The sequence below is a fragment of the Rissa tridactyla genome, chromosome 3 (genome assembly GCF_028500815.1).
Source record: "Rissa tridactyla isolate bRisTri1 chromosome 3, bRisTri1.patW.cur.20221130, whole genome shotgun sequence".
In the NCBI taxonomy this organism is placed as follows: Eukaryota; Metazoa; Chordata; class Aves; order Charadriiformes; family Laridae; genus Rissa; species Rissa tridactyla.
The window spans coordinates 99451732-99470670 of record NC_071468.1 but is presented as its reverse complement, the minus strand read 5'-3'; the positions used below and the strand labels follow the sequence as shown (position 1 = coordinate 99470670).

The 18939-nt window shown below is 40.9% G+C and overlaps 1 protein-coding gene across 2 annotated transcripts in view; it reads left to right on the top strand.

The window, feature by feature from the left end:
- The window catches only part of LOC128907440 (E3 SUMO-protein ligase ZNF451-like), a 53120-nt gene extending 36305 nt beyond the window's left edge, over positions 1-16815 (top strand). The window contains exons 14-15 of one of the 2 annotated variants that reach the window (XM_054196342.1): positions 11353-11427; positions 13710-16813. In XM_054196342.1, coding sequence (XP_054052317.1) covers positions 11353-11427; positions 13710-13762 — 128 coding nt within the window. In that variant the 3' untranslated portion in view covers positions 13763-16813. Of the gene's footprint in view, positions 1-11352; positions 11428-13709 lie in introns of both variants that reach the window. The other variant, XM_054196343.1, reaches the window with a different exon arrangement.
- The last annotated feature ends 2124 nt before the right edge of the window (positions 16816-18939 follow it).

Below are 18939 nucleotides of genomic sequence, written 5' to 3'. Positions count from 1 at the left end.
CAAACTCTGTCCTCCCTGTATTCTTTATTATAGCAGGAGACAAACTGTTGTTTCAGTTGTTGTCTCCTTTCTTTTTGAAGAAAAGCTGTTTAGAGCACTCTTGTGTGCGTATTTGTCAGTTTGTATTCAAATCTGCTTTGCTTTATTTATTCTGGGTCTGAAACAAACACGACCCTGCTAAAGCATTGTTATTTCCCAGAATATCTCTGCCTATTTTAACTCTGATTGTCCTTCTCACTGCTTCCAGTCAGTTGATAAGTATCTTCATTGGCAGCCATTCGGAGGAAAAATATCAGTGAAAGCTTTTAAATTCTCTAGAATGCCATATTCTAATTAATGGCATGCTAAAATGGTCACACTGTTTTTATAGAGGATAATCAAAGAGGTTTGAGCCAGCTCATTTTCATGCAAAGGATAATAGAGCTGACATGAGGTTTAATACTTAGTATTTTAAAATATCTTGAATTAAAATTTTCCTAAAAGACCTGACAATTCTCTGTAGACACATCACTGCTTTTCGTGGCTTCTTGTTGTGGTTTGGGAGGCTTGTTTCTGGATTAGCCCTAAACTGTTTTCAGGAAATTACACTGCTAGTCTTGGTGCCAAGTGGATGAGAGCTGTCACATGGTGCTGCTGTTCTGCGGAAGATTAAAGTGGAGCGCTAGCACTGAATGGTGAATTGGCATCAATCGATTAAAGGGAAAAATAAAGACAGGATAATTTCATGGTTTCCTGAAAAAAATTATCTGTCATGAGCTGGAATTGGTTTATGTGCTTCTGATACAGAAAAGGTGCTTACAGAGTTTTCTGGCCATCCCAGGCATTTGCTGGTCTAGATGTTTCAGCTGGGTAATGGAGATGTGATTCCTAGCCAGAAGCAGCCATACTAGTAAAGTGTCTTGGCATAGTTAATCACAGAACTATCACTTTCACTAGTGCAGTTCATTTTGCTCAAGGGGGAAGATGACTTTTCTCCATGGTTATCCATAAAGCTACACAATGAATCATTGCATTCCCACTATGAATGTTTTCTTTGTAGAGCGTATTGAAATTCCTAGATTGATAGATCTCTTCTAGTGTAACTATATTAACGTGGGAGGTTGTTTTTGCTTCGAGAGCTTTGTATATTTTTGGGAGGAATAGCTGGAAGAGAGCTGTAACTTGCAAGCAGTTAATTTAAGTCAATTTAGCTGTAAGTCAGTTTAGCTATAGGGGCTTCCTTTCTTGTACAGTTTGTTTCGCGACTTAAAGATACAAGACAGTGAGGAGAGGGGAATGAAATGATATGAGACGATGAGGAGAGGGAAATGACTGTTTTGCTACATAAGGGTAGTCTAGCTCCCTGCCCGTGTAGTTTTGTTAGAATAGTTTTATTCACCAGGGTACACTGGCTCAAAGATGATGACTTTGATATAACCATTTTCTGTTTATAGATTATACTTTAGTATTATTATTTTTTTTAATATTGGCCTTGCTTTTAGAAGTTTCCTAATCTAACCCTTATTTCAAGGTCCTTTACTACATTAATATTTAATTTACTATTATGGTGATGGACATTATTGAGAGACCCCAAACCTTAACTTGCTGGCTGGCTGCTGGTTGTGTATACCACTTAAGTTATGCATGTGGTTGGGTTTTTTTATTTGTTTTTATAACAAACTTTGAGCAGGAAAGTGATGGAAATGTGCATGAGTCCTTTGGCTGTTGGCATGCCCTGGCAAACTTGTAAGGAACAGAATTGTCTTGAGCCGTCCTTGGTCCCTTTCTTCAGTCAGTGTCAGTGGAGGAGGACCCAGATAGTGAGAGCTGCCTTTGTCTCCTATTCCTTTATTAAAACAGGACATTAGAAAATTCGGTTTTGATAATAGGCCTGTGTTCATTGCGTAGTGCAATGATGTCGTTACCAAGAGTCTATACAGTTTTTTTAAAAAGATAAAGCCACCGCAGAACACACACTTCAGTGTGTGGCTCAGCAGCATCAGCAAGCATTTGCAAGTCTTAGTGTGGCAAGACCAGTATTGGAGGGCTGAGATGGAAAGTCATGCGATATATCATAGGCTGGCATAACGTGTTGTCCTGTTACAGAAATGCAGCTGAATATAAGGAAATATAAACAAGAATTGCTTGCTTTGTGACTTTCTCAAGCCTATGGCTATTATTCTGGAGGGAGAAATGAGTGAGAAATGGTTACCACAGAGAATTATGTTGAAAAATGTAAGACAGTTCTTGGTATTGGATGAGCTTCAAAACTAAAAAGTTGTTTCCCTGAATCACCTTCACAGAGCTATCATTAGCTTGTGAGCAGCTGAACTGCATTTGGATTGTGGCAATCCATCACAGGTGCACCTTGTGAACCATTTTACTATGTAAGGGGAACTGCTGTGGGAACTGTGGTATGTGCATTCATTTTAAAATAAATAAAAAGAAAAGTTCCTGCATATGTTGCAATAGGATATCACTACATGCTACCTTAAACCATTGGCTGTAATGGATGCATGAATTTCCTTTGAGGGTAGGTAAAACACTTATTCTTACTTGCTCTCTTCTGCGGCTAAACCTGAGTTCATAAATACAGAAGGTTCTTTTTCTTTTATGCCGAAGGCACAGCACATGATAGGAGATTCATGCATGTTAATCAAGGGGTTTGAGAAGGGTGGAAGAGTTGAGTTTTCGGTGTCTCCCTTTGTAATTCCTTTGCAAAAAAAGGTTTGTAGCATGCAGAAAAACACCATTATTCCCTTGTCTATGTCTTAACTCTTCATATCTAGTTGTGACAGTACTGCTACAGTTTATACTTTTAATTGAGTGCTGGACAATGTTGAGTGCAAAGCTGATGGTAGGTTAGGGGTCGTCATACCCATCCTGACACTGAAAGGAATGCCAGAACTTCTTGGTTGACAAGAGTGATTATTGCCTAAGTTGATGGCTTTAGCTTAACTATATTTCTCACAGTCGTATTCAAATGAGATCCTTTGACTGAGCCCTTAAGTAAACCAGACTTTTTTTAATAAGAGGACCAGACTGTCTCAGGAGACTGTCAAAATCAACGGTGATGTATGATGTTGTCTGCCAGATAGCCACTGCACCTCTTTCACTGACCCATAAACTTCATTTCCACTGTGCTGGAGTATCTTTAATCTGCTACTATTGCCTGAAGTGTTTAAATACTACCGAATGCAGCTTCTATGAGAGTTAATGTTTGGAAGAGCAGGATTTCAGTTCATTTTGATGAATGCTATTAAGCTTCCTAGCTCCCACTATCCCAATAATTGCTTGCCTTCTCAGTAGTCAATTTTTTGTGGAAGTCCAATACAAATACTACATCTGAATCATAGAATCTTCATGGTTGGAAAGGACCTTTGAGATCATCAAGTCCAACCAAACAACCTACAATCTCTGCCACTAGAGCATGCCCTGAGGTGCCACATCTAGACATTTCTTAAACACCTCTAGGGATGGTGACTCAACCACCTCCCTGGGCAGGCTGTTCCAGTGCCTGACCACTCTTTCAGTAAAGGAATTCTTCCTAATATCTAATCTAAACCTCCCCTGCCGCAACTTCAGACCATTTCCTCTGGTCCTGTCCTTATTCACCTGGGAGAAGAGGCCAACACCCACCTCTCTCCAACCTCCTTTCAGGTAGTTGTAGAGGGCAATGAGGTCTCCCCTCAGCCTCCTCTTCTCCAAGCTAAACATGCCCAGCTCCCTCAGCCTCTCCTCATATGACCTGGTCTCCAGACCCCTCACCAGCCTGGTAGCTCTCCTCTGGACATGCTCCAGCACTTCAATGTCCCTCTTGTACAGAGGGGCCCAGAATTGAACACAGCACTCGAGGTGAGGCCTCACCAGTGCCGAGTACAGAGGCACCATCGCTTCCCTGCTCCTGCTGGCCACACTAGTCCTGATACAAGCCAGAATGCTGTTGGCCGCCTTGGCCACCTGGGCACACTGCTGGCTCATGTTAAGCTGGCCGTCCGCCAGCACCCCCAGGTCCTTTTCTGCTGGGCAGCTTTCCAGCCACTCTTCCCCAAGCCTGTAGCGTTGCTTGGGGTTGTGACCGAAATGCAGGACCCGGCACTTGGCCTTGTTAAACCTCATACAGTTGGCCTTGGCCCATCGATCCAGCCTGTCCAGGTCCCTCTGTAGAGCCTTCCTACCCTCAAGCAGATCAACACTCCCACCTAGTTTGGTGTCGTCTGCAAACTTACTGAGGGTGCACTCAATCCCCTCATCCAGATCATTGATAAAGATATTAAACAAAACTGGCCCCAAAACTGAGCCATGAGGGACACCACTGGTGACCGGCCGCCAAGAGGATTTCACCCCATTAATCACAGCTCTCTGGGCACGGCCATCCAGCCAGTTTTTAACCCAGCGAAGAGCACACTTGTCTGTGCCATGATTCGCCAGCTTCTCCAGGAGAATGCTGTGGGGAACGGTGTCAAAGGCCTTACCAAAGTCCAGATAGACAACGTCCACAGCCTTCCCCGTATCCAGAAGGCGCGTCACATGGTCACAGAAAGAGATCAGGTTGGTTAAGCAGGACCTCCCCTTCCTAAACCCGTGCTGGCTGGCCCTGATCCCTTGGCTGCCCTGCACTTGCCGTGAGACCTCACTCAAGATGATCCTCTCCATGATCTTTCCTGGTACCGAGGTCAGGCTGACAGGCCTGTAGTTCCCCGGATCCTCCTTCTGACCCTTCTTCTAAATGGGCGTCACATTAGCCACCCTCCAGTCATCTGGCACCTGCCCTGTTGACCAGGATTGTTGCTAAATGATGGAGAGAGGCTTGGTGAGCTCTCCCACCAGCTCCCTGAGTACTCTTGGGTGAATCTGACCCCAGTCTCTACTTTTTCTGAACCTTCAGTTAACACAGACTGCGAATGACTAAAGATAGATCATGGCCTCCAGCCCTCACTGTCCAAAGAGAGAGAACGTGAAGGGCATGAGCATCTGCAGTGTGATGCACCATGAATGAATGATAGTTACTCTAGTAAGAATCTATTCCTTTACTTACACTGTTATTACAGTGGCCACAGCCTATTGTAGTAGGGAGTGATAAAGTCACCCTTGAGTTGTAACCTTGTGTTTAGCTAGAACAGGAAGTTATTAGCGGCTTTGGTATGTCAGTGGCCTCTCTTGTGTGCATGGTTGAATATATGTATATGCCCTAGGGAGAAAGCAGTGTTATAAAACCTATGATAATGAGTCTGAACAAGAATTGTAGCCAAGTGGATGAACTGGGAAGACCTCATGATCAGATCATACCAAAAAATCCTCAAGGTTTAATTTAATCTAGTTGTGAATTTGAGAGAGGTGTCTAAGATGAAGGTTAAATGAAAGTCTGAGTGACAATCATGGTATTGGCCACGGTTTCCAAAAAATGCAATTGGAGAAGAGTGGAGGATTGAGAGCTTTACACTTGAATGAACTGATGAATGAGCATCTGTAGGGAAAGATAGATAGGGTGAAGCTTTAGTTTGCACAGAGGAAGAGAGGTCTTGTGTATTTGGGAGCCCTCAGCAGGGAGTAGCTGTACTTATATTTACAGATGATGTTACCTTAATGAAGAAATGGAGATTAGAGCAGTGAGTACTGGGGAGGCGTATGTGGTGAGGATCCTCCAGAGACATATTGAAGAAGAAATAAAGGAAGGGATTCCAGAAGCCAAGGAACAGTATTTTAAAGGCAGCATGATCACACATACTGAATGCGATTGCTAGCGAAGGTAAGCATGGGGTACTGATCTTAAGTTTTTGGCTAAGTAGTGTCATGGATGGAAATATTTGACAAAGTTATGATTTAGCAGCAGTTCAAAATTTATTAATGATTTGAGGCAGATCAAGATGTTGAATTTTAGCAGCACTTAATAATTGATTTGAGGATTTGTGAGGTGATTTAACAAAATAATTGAAGAGTGACTTGATTACAGATTTGAAAATGGCCAAGATTCATGCTAACTTACTATAGGGCATCCTAAATCAATACATATGTGTATGAACACAAACATACCAACACACATCACTCAAGGGGTCGCGCACACACACATGAGTCTTTGACTGCTAGGACCAAAGTTCCCTTCACAGTGGGTGACTCTGAGTCTACAGGTGCCCCTTTTGACTCCTTAGGCATGCACAGACAGATGGTCAGAAAGTATTTGGATCCAGTAATAGATAAGAACACCTACACTTGTAAAGCTAATGTGCGGCTCTTTGGGCCACAATCCATATATTGTCTGGAGTGATTGATTGTAGTTCTTTTTTCCAAGTGGTAGGGGACACAGGAGCCAGGTGTGCTAATGGACCAGAACATAATGTTCTGATCTGTTACCCTTCACTTCTTTCTTTCTTTTATGTTGGATTATTATATGTCCCAGGTGTTAATGGATTGCCATAACATTCTGGTCCATTGTATTGTTATGTGGCCCAAGGTAGGGGGGGGAAATTGGGCCAAGCACCAGGTGGCCTAAAGGCATGGGGGTGAGGTTGCACCATCACAAGTAGTTACTGGGATCCTGAATAAGGTAACTTTAATGGTATCCTTAAGGCAACGTAGCACTAAAACCTCAGACATCAACTGTAAAAAGAAAATGCTCAGTGGGGGGAGATACAGTGAGTTAAATGTGATATTATTGTCACCGTACATTAGGGTGGGAAACAGGCAGATGAGGTTGGGATTTACTGAAAAGACTGAGAGAAGGAGCATTGTAGGAGAGAGAAGTGGAGGTAGTGTGTGAGACTGCGCAACATGTGCAGTAGTCAGGAGGTGCATTAAGAAGTTGTGTGGCAAGGGAGGAGGACAATTCAGTCCTGAGGGAAGGGAAATTCAGTCTCTGGTGAGACAGAGGAACCAGTAAACCTGATGGAAATTATTAAGGGGATGGTGGTAACTAGGGAGGTTGCAAGAGAAGAGGGTCAGATACAGGGGGGGAATTATGCTGAGCCTCGTGGGCAGCTAATCCAAATTCAAGCTGTGAGCTTTGATGTCAGGACAGTGGGTGGCGCTTGCATTCTGTGAAAGGTAACCACTCTCCTCCCAGAATACGTTTCTAAGACAGACTCATGAAGTGTCAAAAAAATCACTGTATTTGCTCCCATCTATAATCTGTCTGATCCTTGATCTCTATATTCATCCAAAGTTTGCTTTCCTGTTTTTCTTTTTTCTTCTTCCAGCAGGAATTTGGCAATATGTGAGGACAATAGTGAGCAGTGGGATTTCTTTGAGAGAATAGGTATGGTCACGGTTTCTTAGCTGTTGTTTATTTAACACAATGTACTACAGAAGAGTACAGAAGAGGCCATATGTTAGGATCTCTTGGCTGAGAAACTGGTCAGTTGCTTTTCCTCTGACCCCAGAGGAGTTGGGAGCTACAGAATGTCCTAAGGATTTTAACAAGAGACACAGGACATGTCTCATTCCTCCAAATTAAACATTCTCATTTACTGTTCATCACCAGAAGATGCCAGCAGTACCAGGAGTATATGCTGATGAAGTGTGGGCTGGATGAGCCAACAGTGAGGTGGACTGAAAACTGACTGAATGGCCAGACCTGGAACACAGTGATCAGTGGCATGATGTTCAGTTGGAGGCCAGTAACCAGCGGTGTACCCCAGCAGTCAGTACTGGGACCAGTCCTGTTTAATGTCTTTGTTGATGATCTAGATGGTGGAGGAGAACGTACCCTCAGCAGGTTTGCTGATGACACACAAAACTGGGAGTGGCAGGTGATACACCAGGGGGTTGTGCTGCCATCCAGAGAAACCCCAACAGGGGAGAAATGGGCTGACAGGAACCTCATGAAGTTCAACAAGAAGTGCAAAGTCCTGCGTCTGGGGAGGAACAACCTCAGACACCAATATATGCCGACTGGGAGTCAACCAGCTGGAAAACAACTTTGCAGAAAAGGACCCAGGGGTCCTGGCGGACACCAAGTTTACCATGAGCAAGCAGTGTGCTCTCATGGCTAAGAAGGCCAACGGTATCCTGGGCTGCATTAGGAGGACTGTTGGCAGCAGGTTGAGGGAGGTGGTCTTTTCCCTCTACTGAGCACTGGTAAGGCCATAACTGTCAAGTTCTGAGCTCCCCAGTACAGTATCCTTTTGTAATATTCAAAAACTTTCTGAACATATAGTACGGGGCAGACAGCGGGAACGGGGCTGGACAAGATGACCTCCAGAGTCTGTTCCAACCTCAGCCTTTCTGTGATGTTTGCGTGGAGTATATTCTTAACTGGAATCCGATCTTGAGACCAGAGTTCAGTCACAGGGTACAGGCCCACTATGAGCAACATTAGGTCAAGCACGATGACTTGTCCCATGTGGAAAACCAGCCTCGTGTCTTCTGACTTGAAAAATGCATCTGTTCAGTTGGCCTTTCTTTCTCTTTGGTTGACAAGCGATGAGTTTCACACTGATAGTTCTTGCTGTCTAGCCTCTTATGGAAGCTGAATTTCTGCCCCTGCCGCCCCTCCCTCCCCCCCCCCTTTATTTATTGAAACATTTCTGCCTAGGATTTTTCCTGCAGACAGCTTTCTTCTTACTGTTACTATCTTATTCCTGATTCCCAAAGAATCATATCAGAACTTCTTAAAATTCTCATCTTTACTACTTTTGTGCCTCTAGTCTTTGCTCTGTGTAGATTTGGGGAGGGTGGGGGTAGGGAGGAACACCGAGGACAAACAAGTTTTTGGGTTTGGGTAAGGAAAGTTTCGGTACAGTTTGAGATGCTGACAAGCCTTTGCATGAAAAGCTCTTATCTAAGACTTGCCTTTTTGATAGCCTCTTTATAGGTTAACTTCCGCCAACTCAAAGATTTCAGAGAATCCAGCAACTGCCTTCATGGGAAGTTGAATGTGCATTAATACAGTTAGAAGGGAGAGAAGTCTTGCAAATAATGACCAGTGAAGGCAGAGTGTAGCTCATGAGACTTTTAACGTGCCTCGTAACCACATTTGACTGCAAGCTGATTCTTTTTTCCCCCTCAAACTAACAGAAGATCATCAGTACTAATTGTTGTCAAGTTTCATAGTTTCTGGCAGTGGAATAGTGTTGTCTTCAACTATGCTTTAAGCAAACCTGTTCTCTGTGATGTTGTAACTACCAGGTAGTATTTAGTTATTGCATATCATGTGCAATGATAAATCATGGGGCATGCATTTAAAAATGTTTAAATGTTTTGCATGCCAGTTTGCATATACTTCTGTTCCAGTATGAATCCTTGCCCCATGTTATTACAGTGGTGTAATTAAGGTGGTGTGACTAGCAAAACATTTTGGCAAGATGAGGCCTGCATTAATGCATAAGATGAATCTTAAACTTTGTTAATGAACTAAAATAATTCTATCTGCAAATCCTGTTTTAGCATTCATAACTGTCTTAATTGACAGTAAAGTCAACTTACCTGCTGTATTCTGAAAAATGAGTGTCAAGTTAGCCTGTTGTCAGGATCAGGGAAGCCAGGAGTAAGCAGGAAAGCACTGACCTCCAACAGTGTGTCAGTGGGTTGCCATCATGGCTTCTTCTGGGGTGAATGCAAAGTGACTCTCTAACCAGTTCCAGGAAAGTTGACTTCTTTTAGATCATATCTCAAAGAAACTCCTGGATTTCTGACTATTCCTGTTCTGTGCTGTTTAACCATCTGTGCAAGATGACAATCAGAAGAATATTGCCTTGCCCGTTTGCCAGCATCTTCTGTCAAGTGGTCTAAAAAAAACCTCAGAAACCTCCAGAAAAGTGCTCCTAATGCATTTTTTTATTTTAAAATGGTAGCAAATCAGAGACCCTCTTGTGCTATGCTTTACTGCTCACAGGAACTTGGTTCTTCCATTATGCTTATGCCAAGAAGTGAGTTAGGGAGTGATTGCTTCAACTGTTACACCTCTAACAGTACAAAACTTTTTAGAGCAGTCTTCCAGGCTGGAAGATGGAAAAAAAGGTTAATAAGGGAGAAGCCACTTGTTCGAAGCCTTTTCTTTGCACTTTTTCCTCCCTTCCATAAGTTATTGTAATGACTTTTTTTGTGGTCGTGTGGATTTTTCTGTCTTTTGCTTTGTTTGCTTTGGAAGATGATGTGAAAAATAGTATCTCTCCTGCCCAAAGATAGTAGGCAGCTCCAAAAAGGATTCACAGTCAGTCTGCCAAGTGACTGGAGAAAAGACTGTTTTAATTGCACTGTATATCCGGCTATTTCTGGTATCTTTGTGGGCTCTTGATCTCTGATACCAGCTGTTGGAGTTTGTATTCCTGGAATTGGGAAAGTCAGCAACATTACTGTTCGAATAAGGTATATGTGTCAGAGGTTTGAAAACAAATTTTAGAAAGTGTACGTGTCCCTCTGAATACCTAAGTTGGGTCATTTAAAATGCCAGAAGTTGCACAGTCAGTAAATTAGATGTCCATATTGGAATGATCAGAAGTACTCTGGCGTACTAATAAACATGATGACTTTAAGGGAAGTGCTTCTGTTGATATGACCGTAGGAGACCTAGTTGATTGCGAATGCTATAAGACCTCATTACAGAGACCATCTCCCAAAATAGCAATAGCCTGTAGCAGGAGAATGAATACATAATGTGACTCATCGACTTGTTTATTTTTTAACCTGTAGTTTACTGAGACTCTGTTTAAAACAAATGAAAAACAAAAACCAAACCACCTTAGGCACACTGATCCCTGCTAGACAGTTCAAAATAGAGCTGTCATGCTGGAGCTGGAAACCAGCCTTGTGAAGAGTGTTATTTAGAAAGGCAAAGGTAGTGGAGTTTTGGCTGGGCTTGGCTATTGTCGTGACGAGTTAGCAGATTAAACTAAGTGTATCGACTCGTTTTCCTTCTGTGAGACTTGAACAACATTTGCTGAATTACACGGCTCAGTTGAGTTAACAGCACTCCACTGTTCAAATGGTGTATTTGGGCAACAAAATACAGCTAAGACCATGTGTAGGCAGACACACGCTATAGCACTTTTTCCCATAATTAAATCCTTGCTACATTTTGTAGAAAGCGAGTACTCTCTTTTTAAAAAAAATAAATGAATATTACAAAAAAGCAAATGCAGTAGACACTAACAGTAGCTTCTGCACCTGTTATTTCTTATTACTGCTTTAATATAAAATTGAAGCAGTCTGCCTCTAGATTTTGGGGAGAAAGGGAAGAAGGCAGCTGAAAAATAACTGTCTCTTGAGTTACTGTCTTAAACTACCACTATAATGCATTTTTATCTTGATTTTCACATCATAACAAGTGTATTTCTTCAAATTCAACCTACGATGATGTTACAGTAAGAGAAGTGCAAGAGGGGACTGTTAAATTTATGAGAAGCAATGTGTAATTTATGTTTCATTTGTACACTTAAGGTTCAGATAGTGAAGAGGATGAAGATATCAAACTAACAGTGAAGAGGAGCTTAGAAGAAACAAAGAAGCAGGAAGGTCTGTTAATTTTTACTATTCTGTGTTCAAGAGTGCTATTAATTATGGAAAATATAGAAATTAAACTTATAATCAGTTTTATGGGAAGTCACCTTTTAGGAATACTCTCTAAAATATGCTGGGCAATCTTGAGTAGTTAAGAACGCTGTGATGAGTTATAAATAAAAACTAATTTCCTAACCTGAAAAGTATGCCAGCAGACTCAAAATCTGCTTTATTCGTGCACCACAGGGTATTGTGCAATTAAAGAGTTGACTGAGCTCACTTTGTACCAGTTTAATGTGACTGTGTTGACTCAGAGCAGAACAACTAAATAGTTGAACTTCTGAATAAGTAGTTCAAAATAAGGTACTCTATCTCAACAAGGCTTTTAGGCCTCCTAAAAAAGCTGTAGATTCATGCACAAGTTTTAATCAGCACTACAGCTGTCTGCTCACATCATATCTTGCCTTATTTGAAATTGTTTTCATCCTTTTGCTGTTGTGCTTAGTGGTGGTGTTCATACAATGCAGTCATTAATTTTTGGTGACAGACTACAGTGAACTTTGAAAAGAATTTATTGTTTAAAGGCTTGAATCTGCCCTCCTACCTGATGGAAATAAAACGAGCTAAAACAAATAATAATTTGTACAAGGTCAGCGATCAAACTGAATCTTACATTCCCAGAATTTATTCAGTTACATATTTACCAACTTTTACTAAATGTCCCACATCTTCATCTACAGTACTGAAAGTTTGCCACGCTCAGGTCCCCCTAGCACTGGGTATTGCCACCAGGGATAGCAGTGGCATTTAGTACATACAGGAGGTGTCAGTTCTGGTGCTGCTGAAGACATCTGACCTTATGAAGCAGCCTGGCTTCAGCTGCCTTCACTGGCTGCCTGCGTGATTAATTGCAGTTTTGTCACAGGGTAAAAGGGAGTGAGAAGGCAAAATCAGCCCCAGAAAGGGGTAAAAAGGAAAAAGCACTAGCAACTGCTGGAAGAGGAGAAAGCGAAAAGCAAGTGTAAGAGGCAGAAAAAGCTGCTTCAGCAGCTCCAGGGAGTAGAGGACAGTCCAGGTCACTGCATGCCACTAGCAACTGAGTCACAGTTTGGACCTTATTCTTGATTCTTGCACACGCTTAGTGGCTAATTGACAACATATTTTAATGCAAGCAGTTATATGCAAATGGCTTTTGGCTTTATTTCGATTGCAAAAATTCTTTTTTGTTTCTGAGACCATGGAATGCTTTCCTTTCAGAAACGTGTCTTATCAGTAGTATCGGATGTTGCAAGAAGGTCCAGGTGAATGAGTATGACTCTGCTGACATGAGAGAGCATTCATTGATACTATTTCTGTTCCAAATCTAGGCCTTGCATAAAACAGCCCGACAATAATTAAAGTTTTAAAATCTGTTACGTTAATATATGTAATTATTCTGTTTCCTTTGTTGTAAGAGTTAAGAGCTTTTGTTATAGGATGTGCTTGTGTCCTCCTAAATCAGAAGATGAATAATTCAACAGTGACTGTGTGTCTGAAAGCTGCTTTAATTTTTCCAACTATACCATTGATATTAATGTTTACTGTACATATAAACCTTGTCTAACTTAAGATATTTAATTCACTAACACCGAACAATTAGTGCCCAAAGCAACCTAAATATAATGCAGAAACAGAGTTTCTTTTTTTGAGTATTATGAAAGGTGTTTAAGAGAGGTTGTTAACAAGTCAGATGACTGCAATGCAGCTTTTGCCTCTACCATCAAAAATGTTACAGCCCTGATCTAGACTATTCTTACTGTTAATATGATTATTTTTTTCCCCCCTCTATTTGGCCTTCTTAGTAAGAGTCACAACAGTGTTGCCAGGTTAGAATGTAGACATGGGAATATCTATTAATAAGGAACTGGAATGAAAATACTGAAACCTCTGCTTGTTTTGTGTCTGTCTTTTTTCATTTTCATACTTTATTTTTCTTGGTGCATACATATGAGTTCTAATCCTAGTATTATTTTGACCAGTAAATATGTTGTTGTGTTATACTCTGAAACTAATCATTGGTCTGTCCCTAGTTAATACAGTGGAAGGTTGTAGAGGTTGTTCCTGTATTTTGAAGTGTTGAAAAGATAGCATAAGAGAAAAGGAGGGAAATCATTCTGTTTCTCTGCCTTTTTGCAGTCTACTGTCATTGCCCACAGAAGTAATTTGTTGCTTTATGTAGTAATATTAATGTGGTTGTGTTTATGACTAGTTATCAACCATAGTTTGAGATTATAATCAGTCTTTTTGTGTTTATACAGAGGAAGACACAGAATTGGAAGAAGCTATCAAGAGAAGCCTTGAGGAAATGTAAATGAAACTTCAGTGGACTAACACCTCATCATCAGAGCTGCTCACAAAAATGGAAGCTTGTTCATCTATTTACAAAGGTTCAGAAATACCACTTCAAAAACACGTCTGTATCTTAAATTGTTAGATTTATAATCTGATGTCCTCTGTCATGCTGCTGAACAGCTGAAGTTTATGGATATCCGCTGCAATATATTGTGTATTATAAAAATAATTTTTTAAGCCTTTGCATATTCTGTTTCTAATGGGTGATGACTAAGTCTTTCCAGTCTAGCTGTATAAGTTGTTGCCTAATTAGTAGGCTGGTCTTACTAGGTATTCTGGGGTTCTAAGTTGCTGTTTGGTTTTTTGTTGTCTTTTTTTTTAAAATTGGTTCTTGTATTTAATTTTTCTGTCACAAAATGTCATTGTCTTTATTTACTTTTTCATGTGGTCATTGCAACAGATAAAAATAGTAAACTCCAATTATCTCAGATTTGCCTAGCTAATCTTGTTATAAAGAGAAGCTTAGATCCCAGGTTTGTAAATTGAACATATGGCCTAACTCTTGCCTGTGGCCAGTTTCACTTCACAGACCATAATTTTGTCTATGTCCTGTTTGTTATAAATGTCAGAATCAGGACCACAGGCTGTACAGTTAGTTTGTTAGCTTTATTTTTATAAATGTGTGGTTTTTTCCATAGTAGCATGGTAGAGTGTTGGATTTGATAGCTTAAAGTTTGATGGGTTCAGTTCTTCTCCCTGATCTGAGGCTGGAACAACTTTTTAAGGGAGTAGAAGCTAAATAAACGTTCTAGTTCCTGTTTGGAATAGATGTGGAGAATTTAAGCTGCATTATTCCTATATACTAGCATCTTTGCTCCCTTCTGTTCATGAAGAGGTGGCCTTGGATAAATGAATGTAAATGTGTTAATTATTTTTGTACTGTCCTTATTTTAAGGTGAACAATTATTTCTGTGTTTAAAATTGTTATCTATGCCACCTTTCTCAGTTCCTCTGTTTAAAAATACCTATGCAAGCTGTCCAGCTTTACCAGCCTATTATACTTCAGTTAATGATTGCTGTCGATCAGTAAGAAATCTCAATGTAATAAAATGCCAGCTTGTTTTTTTTTTTTTAATTATTACTCATTAGCCTGTGAGTTTGTCTCTAACTGCTGTAGATCTAATATTTTTAAATGTAGATCTAAATACTTTTTGTGGAGAGTAAGACATGGGAAAGGCTAGGTTTTTCTCAGTCTCTTGATTCCAGAGAGTCAGAATAACTACAGCTGTGTGTCATCATGGTCAGAAAGGCTGGGAAACTGGCACTGGTTGATTTCCAGTCATGGTTCTGATGTAATTGCCATCTCTGAAACAAATAGAAATTAATGAAGAATCTAATGAGTTATCTCGGTGCCCATTAGCAATCATACAACTTGAAGAAGCTGTTCAAACACCAGAAAATAGTTTGACCGCTTCCAGTGCATTTGACTCTGACACCCGACACAGAGTAAGCGGGACCCCTTGTGCCTGCTGCTTGATTTCTTACTGCAAATCTCAGATTAATTGCTCTCCTGTTCAAATCTGGGTGTATAGCTCATAGTGCTCCTGAGGAAGCCCTTTTCTGGAAGATTTTTGAGTTGCCTTTAGCTACTGACTCACAAGCTGAATCAGTTCCACAATTTTTCACATCAAGTTCTTCTAACAAAGGGTGGAATGAGACAGAAAATTTTCATCCTCAAAAACATCTCAGTCCAAGTTACAGAGGCTTTTGGGCAGTTTTTTTTTTTTGTTTTTTTTTTTCAGTGCAGACCCTAAAGTTGCAAATTTCTTTCATAATGAAAAGATGTTTCAGCTTGAGAAAGTTCTTTGCTTGGCTCAACCAATGTTTAAAACCTGGGTAGATGGTCTTCTCCAGAGTCTGCTATGTTGGATTTTGATCATGTACTTTATTCCTCATAACACTTTATTTTGTCATAAATGTAAAGTTTGCTTGTACCTGACAGGCCATGACTTAATTGGTTACATTAAAAACAAACAAACAAAAGCCATGTGTGCACACACATTGTCTGTACTTGGAGTTCCAGTTATTAAACACGTTGTATTGGCCTCCGCATCTGCTTACCAAAACAAGTAGCAAATCCCAGACACTGCTGCTATGGCTTTTATGAAAACAGCTAAATAGAGTTCTAGTCTCTGTATTCTTTTTATGTTAAAAGTAGCCTCCAGAATTATCGATGTCTTAAAATTCTTCCTCATTTTCTTTGGCCTCTTTGAGATTCTCTTAACTCTCTGAAATTTTTCTTTGCAAATTTTTCTGCCATCACTGGCTTGTGATCCTTCAGTTTCCAGAAGAGGAGAGAAAATTGTATTCTTAAAACATGGCATGTACAGACGTGTGACTTGTTACTCACCAACAGCTTGTGGTACTGCACCTTGTTCTTCAGCTGGAAAAGGTGTCTTGTAAATGGTCGCGTTTCAGAACTTAATGTTTCTGGCTGGGGATCTTGTTTAACTGGCTGAAATTCTTGAGGTTTGCCTTGCGTATGCTGCTGAGAGATTTGTCTGCATTTACAAGCACAGTTCATCTGTTAAAAAGAGCTTGCCCAGCATCCTTTATGTTTGTACTAGAAGTGATTTGTCCTGCCCTTTTTAAGAGAATTTGCTTTTGTGGTGGTGATCGAGTTCACCCTTCATTAATCTAAAGTAATCCTGTGGTGATTTTTCCTATTTCTCTTTAGTGAGGAAAAAAATCTAATCTCCACCTCACTACCACCATTTTACTGCTCTTAATTTCTTTATGGTGCATGTGTTAAGCTTTTTACAAAACTGAAATCGTGACAAGTCGAGATTGGTACAAGGCTTTTATCTGTTTGGTGCCTTCTGCACCATATTCTTTCATACCAAACAAAAACCCTCTTTTGGTCATATTTAGAGACAAGATGAGATGCCAAATAAGTCTGTGCAACTGTGATGAAAGTCACTGGAGCACTAAAACATCATGCCTACTTGGTTGCTTCTGTAGTTTAATAATATTAAAAAAAAAATTAAAAAAATATAAATTATCCTATTGTAAACTACTTGCTTTGTATGTGGTTTTGGGTGATGGGTTAATTTTCTTAGCTCTTCAAGGTATACAGAAATGACCGCTACTGTTCCTATAGCAGCCACAGAATGCAAACCTTCACCGAATCTTTACCAAATATGGTGAAGTTTATAGAGGTATGAAGTTACGCCGTTTTCTTTCTTAAAAGGAAAGTGTTCCATCATCTGCTTGTGCTGTCCTAGCAATGTTTACAATGACTGCTGTAAATTGGAAGGAGGTGAGGAGGATGGATGATGAATTGTTTCAAAATTAATTTAGAAAAATTGGCTGACATTAGCACAAAGATACTTTCTGGCAATTCTTTCCAGCTAAGTAGCTTTAATAAAGTCTGCATCTGCATATTTCTTTGACGCTTCTAAACCTCCTCAAGTTTCCTGTGGAAATTCTTAATTCAAGTGGTTTAGAGCTCAGTTGTAACAATCTGCATCAAATAATATGGTACAAGATATTATAAAGGTGGATGTAAACAAGTCAGGAAATTTATTGCAAGTGGCAAGTACAGGCAAAGCGTGCCCTCGGACAGCAAAGCTCTGCATGCATGGAAATTTGATGTAAAGTTCCCTTTGCAAATCTGTGCAAGCTTACTTTCACTGACTACAGTATCCTAATTTTTGGGAGCCCTTCTGCTTGTTTTTGGTTTGTGTTTTGGTTTTGTGTTGGTTTTTTTTTTTTTTTTTGCGCTCAGAGCTTCATTGACAATTGTCTGAGCATCTGCAGCTGTACAGAATTCATTGGCTCATTTACTAGGCAGTTTTCTTCTCTGTGAAAATGAACTGCTGCATGCCCCAAAATGGTCATACCAGCTTTCAGATTGCTTCTGAGATAGAGGACTTCATTCAGACTTTTAACAGGCTTGGGACCTCAGGGCTTGCCTACACAGTCAAATGACTGCGACATGTATAGGCAAACCCAGGGCTAGCTTTAATTAGCATTGGTAACAATAGCAGCAAAGACACAGTAGCACAGGTTCAGCAGGCGCTGAGTGAGGGGGCAGCCTACTGTGATATGTATTTTGATTGAAAACACACCTTAGAAACCCGCGTTGGCCCATCTTTGCTGCTGTCACGCTGCTGGGGAGACTGCAAGCCGGCTTTGGTTGGCTGGCCCAAGCCATGGTCGCATCCTTCTGGTATGTATAGGAACTGTTGTGTTTCCATAACACCTGCGTATAAAGAAGGTTCTTCAGATGAAGATGTAGGTGAAGGAAGGAAAAAATAATTCCTGTAGGTGAAGGGAGGAAAATAATCTGGCATGGCGTTTCTTGGGTGTGGACTTTCTCTTTGATCCCATTCCATGACAGCTCATGTATAAATGTTAGGGTACATGACAAGGTATAAATCAGGGTTTGGAATAAGGCAAAGCTGGAACTAAGGTGCTATTTAGCAATGTGGCTATTGGTGTTGCTTTTAGCGTAGATCATCTCCCTGGCTCTGGGACTTCTACAGATACATCAGATGTCTGAGACCTAGGAAAGTTGCTTTTTCTGCTACCTCAAGGGACCTTGTGCGTGTCAATGAGACCCTTCTGTACTTTGCTCTGTTTTGCAATTTGCACACGTTTTTTACGATGCTGTAGTTTAAACAAGAGACAGACAGCGGCTTCATTGCTGAGGCAGGAGTGCAGAAACCATGAGATACACACCTTCTCCTCGTGTTCTCTCTGGTGCGCATAGCCAGAGCAGGGCTCTGGAGTCCATCACATGAACACAGCTGTGGAGAAGATGAGGAGAGGGGGTTATTGGCATGGCAGCACTGGCAGTCCTGAACTTGGCCATCACTGTTCTTCACCACAGACCGCAAGGTGGAGGATGAAATCTGTGCTTTGTTTCCTCCTTCTGTTGCATTGAGGCCCCAAAGGCCCTCATGATTTTTGTGTCCCCAGACTTCTCCTAATTAATCTGTGAGTCACTTCCCTTCCTCCAGAGACGGACTCCTATCTTTCCAGCCATCTATTATTTTAGAAAAGTGGTGACAAGTGCCCCTTTACATACCTCAGCAAGAAATAGAGGGAACAGGGCAATCTACCCTTCTAGAGAGAGGGAAAGCTGTTTTCATGGTCCTTCCAAGTTTCTAAATGGGAAGATATCCCAGGTTG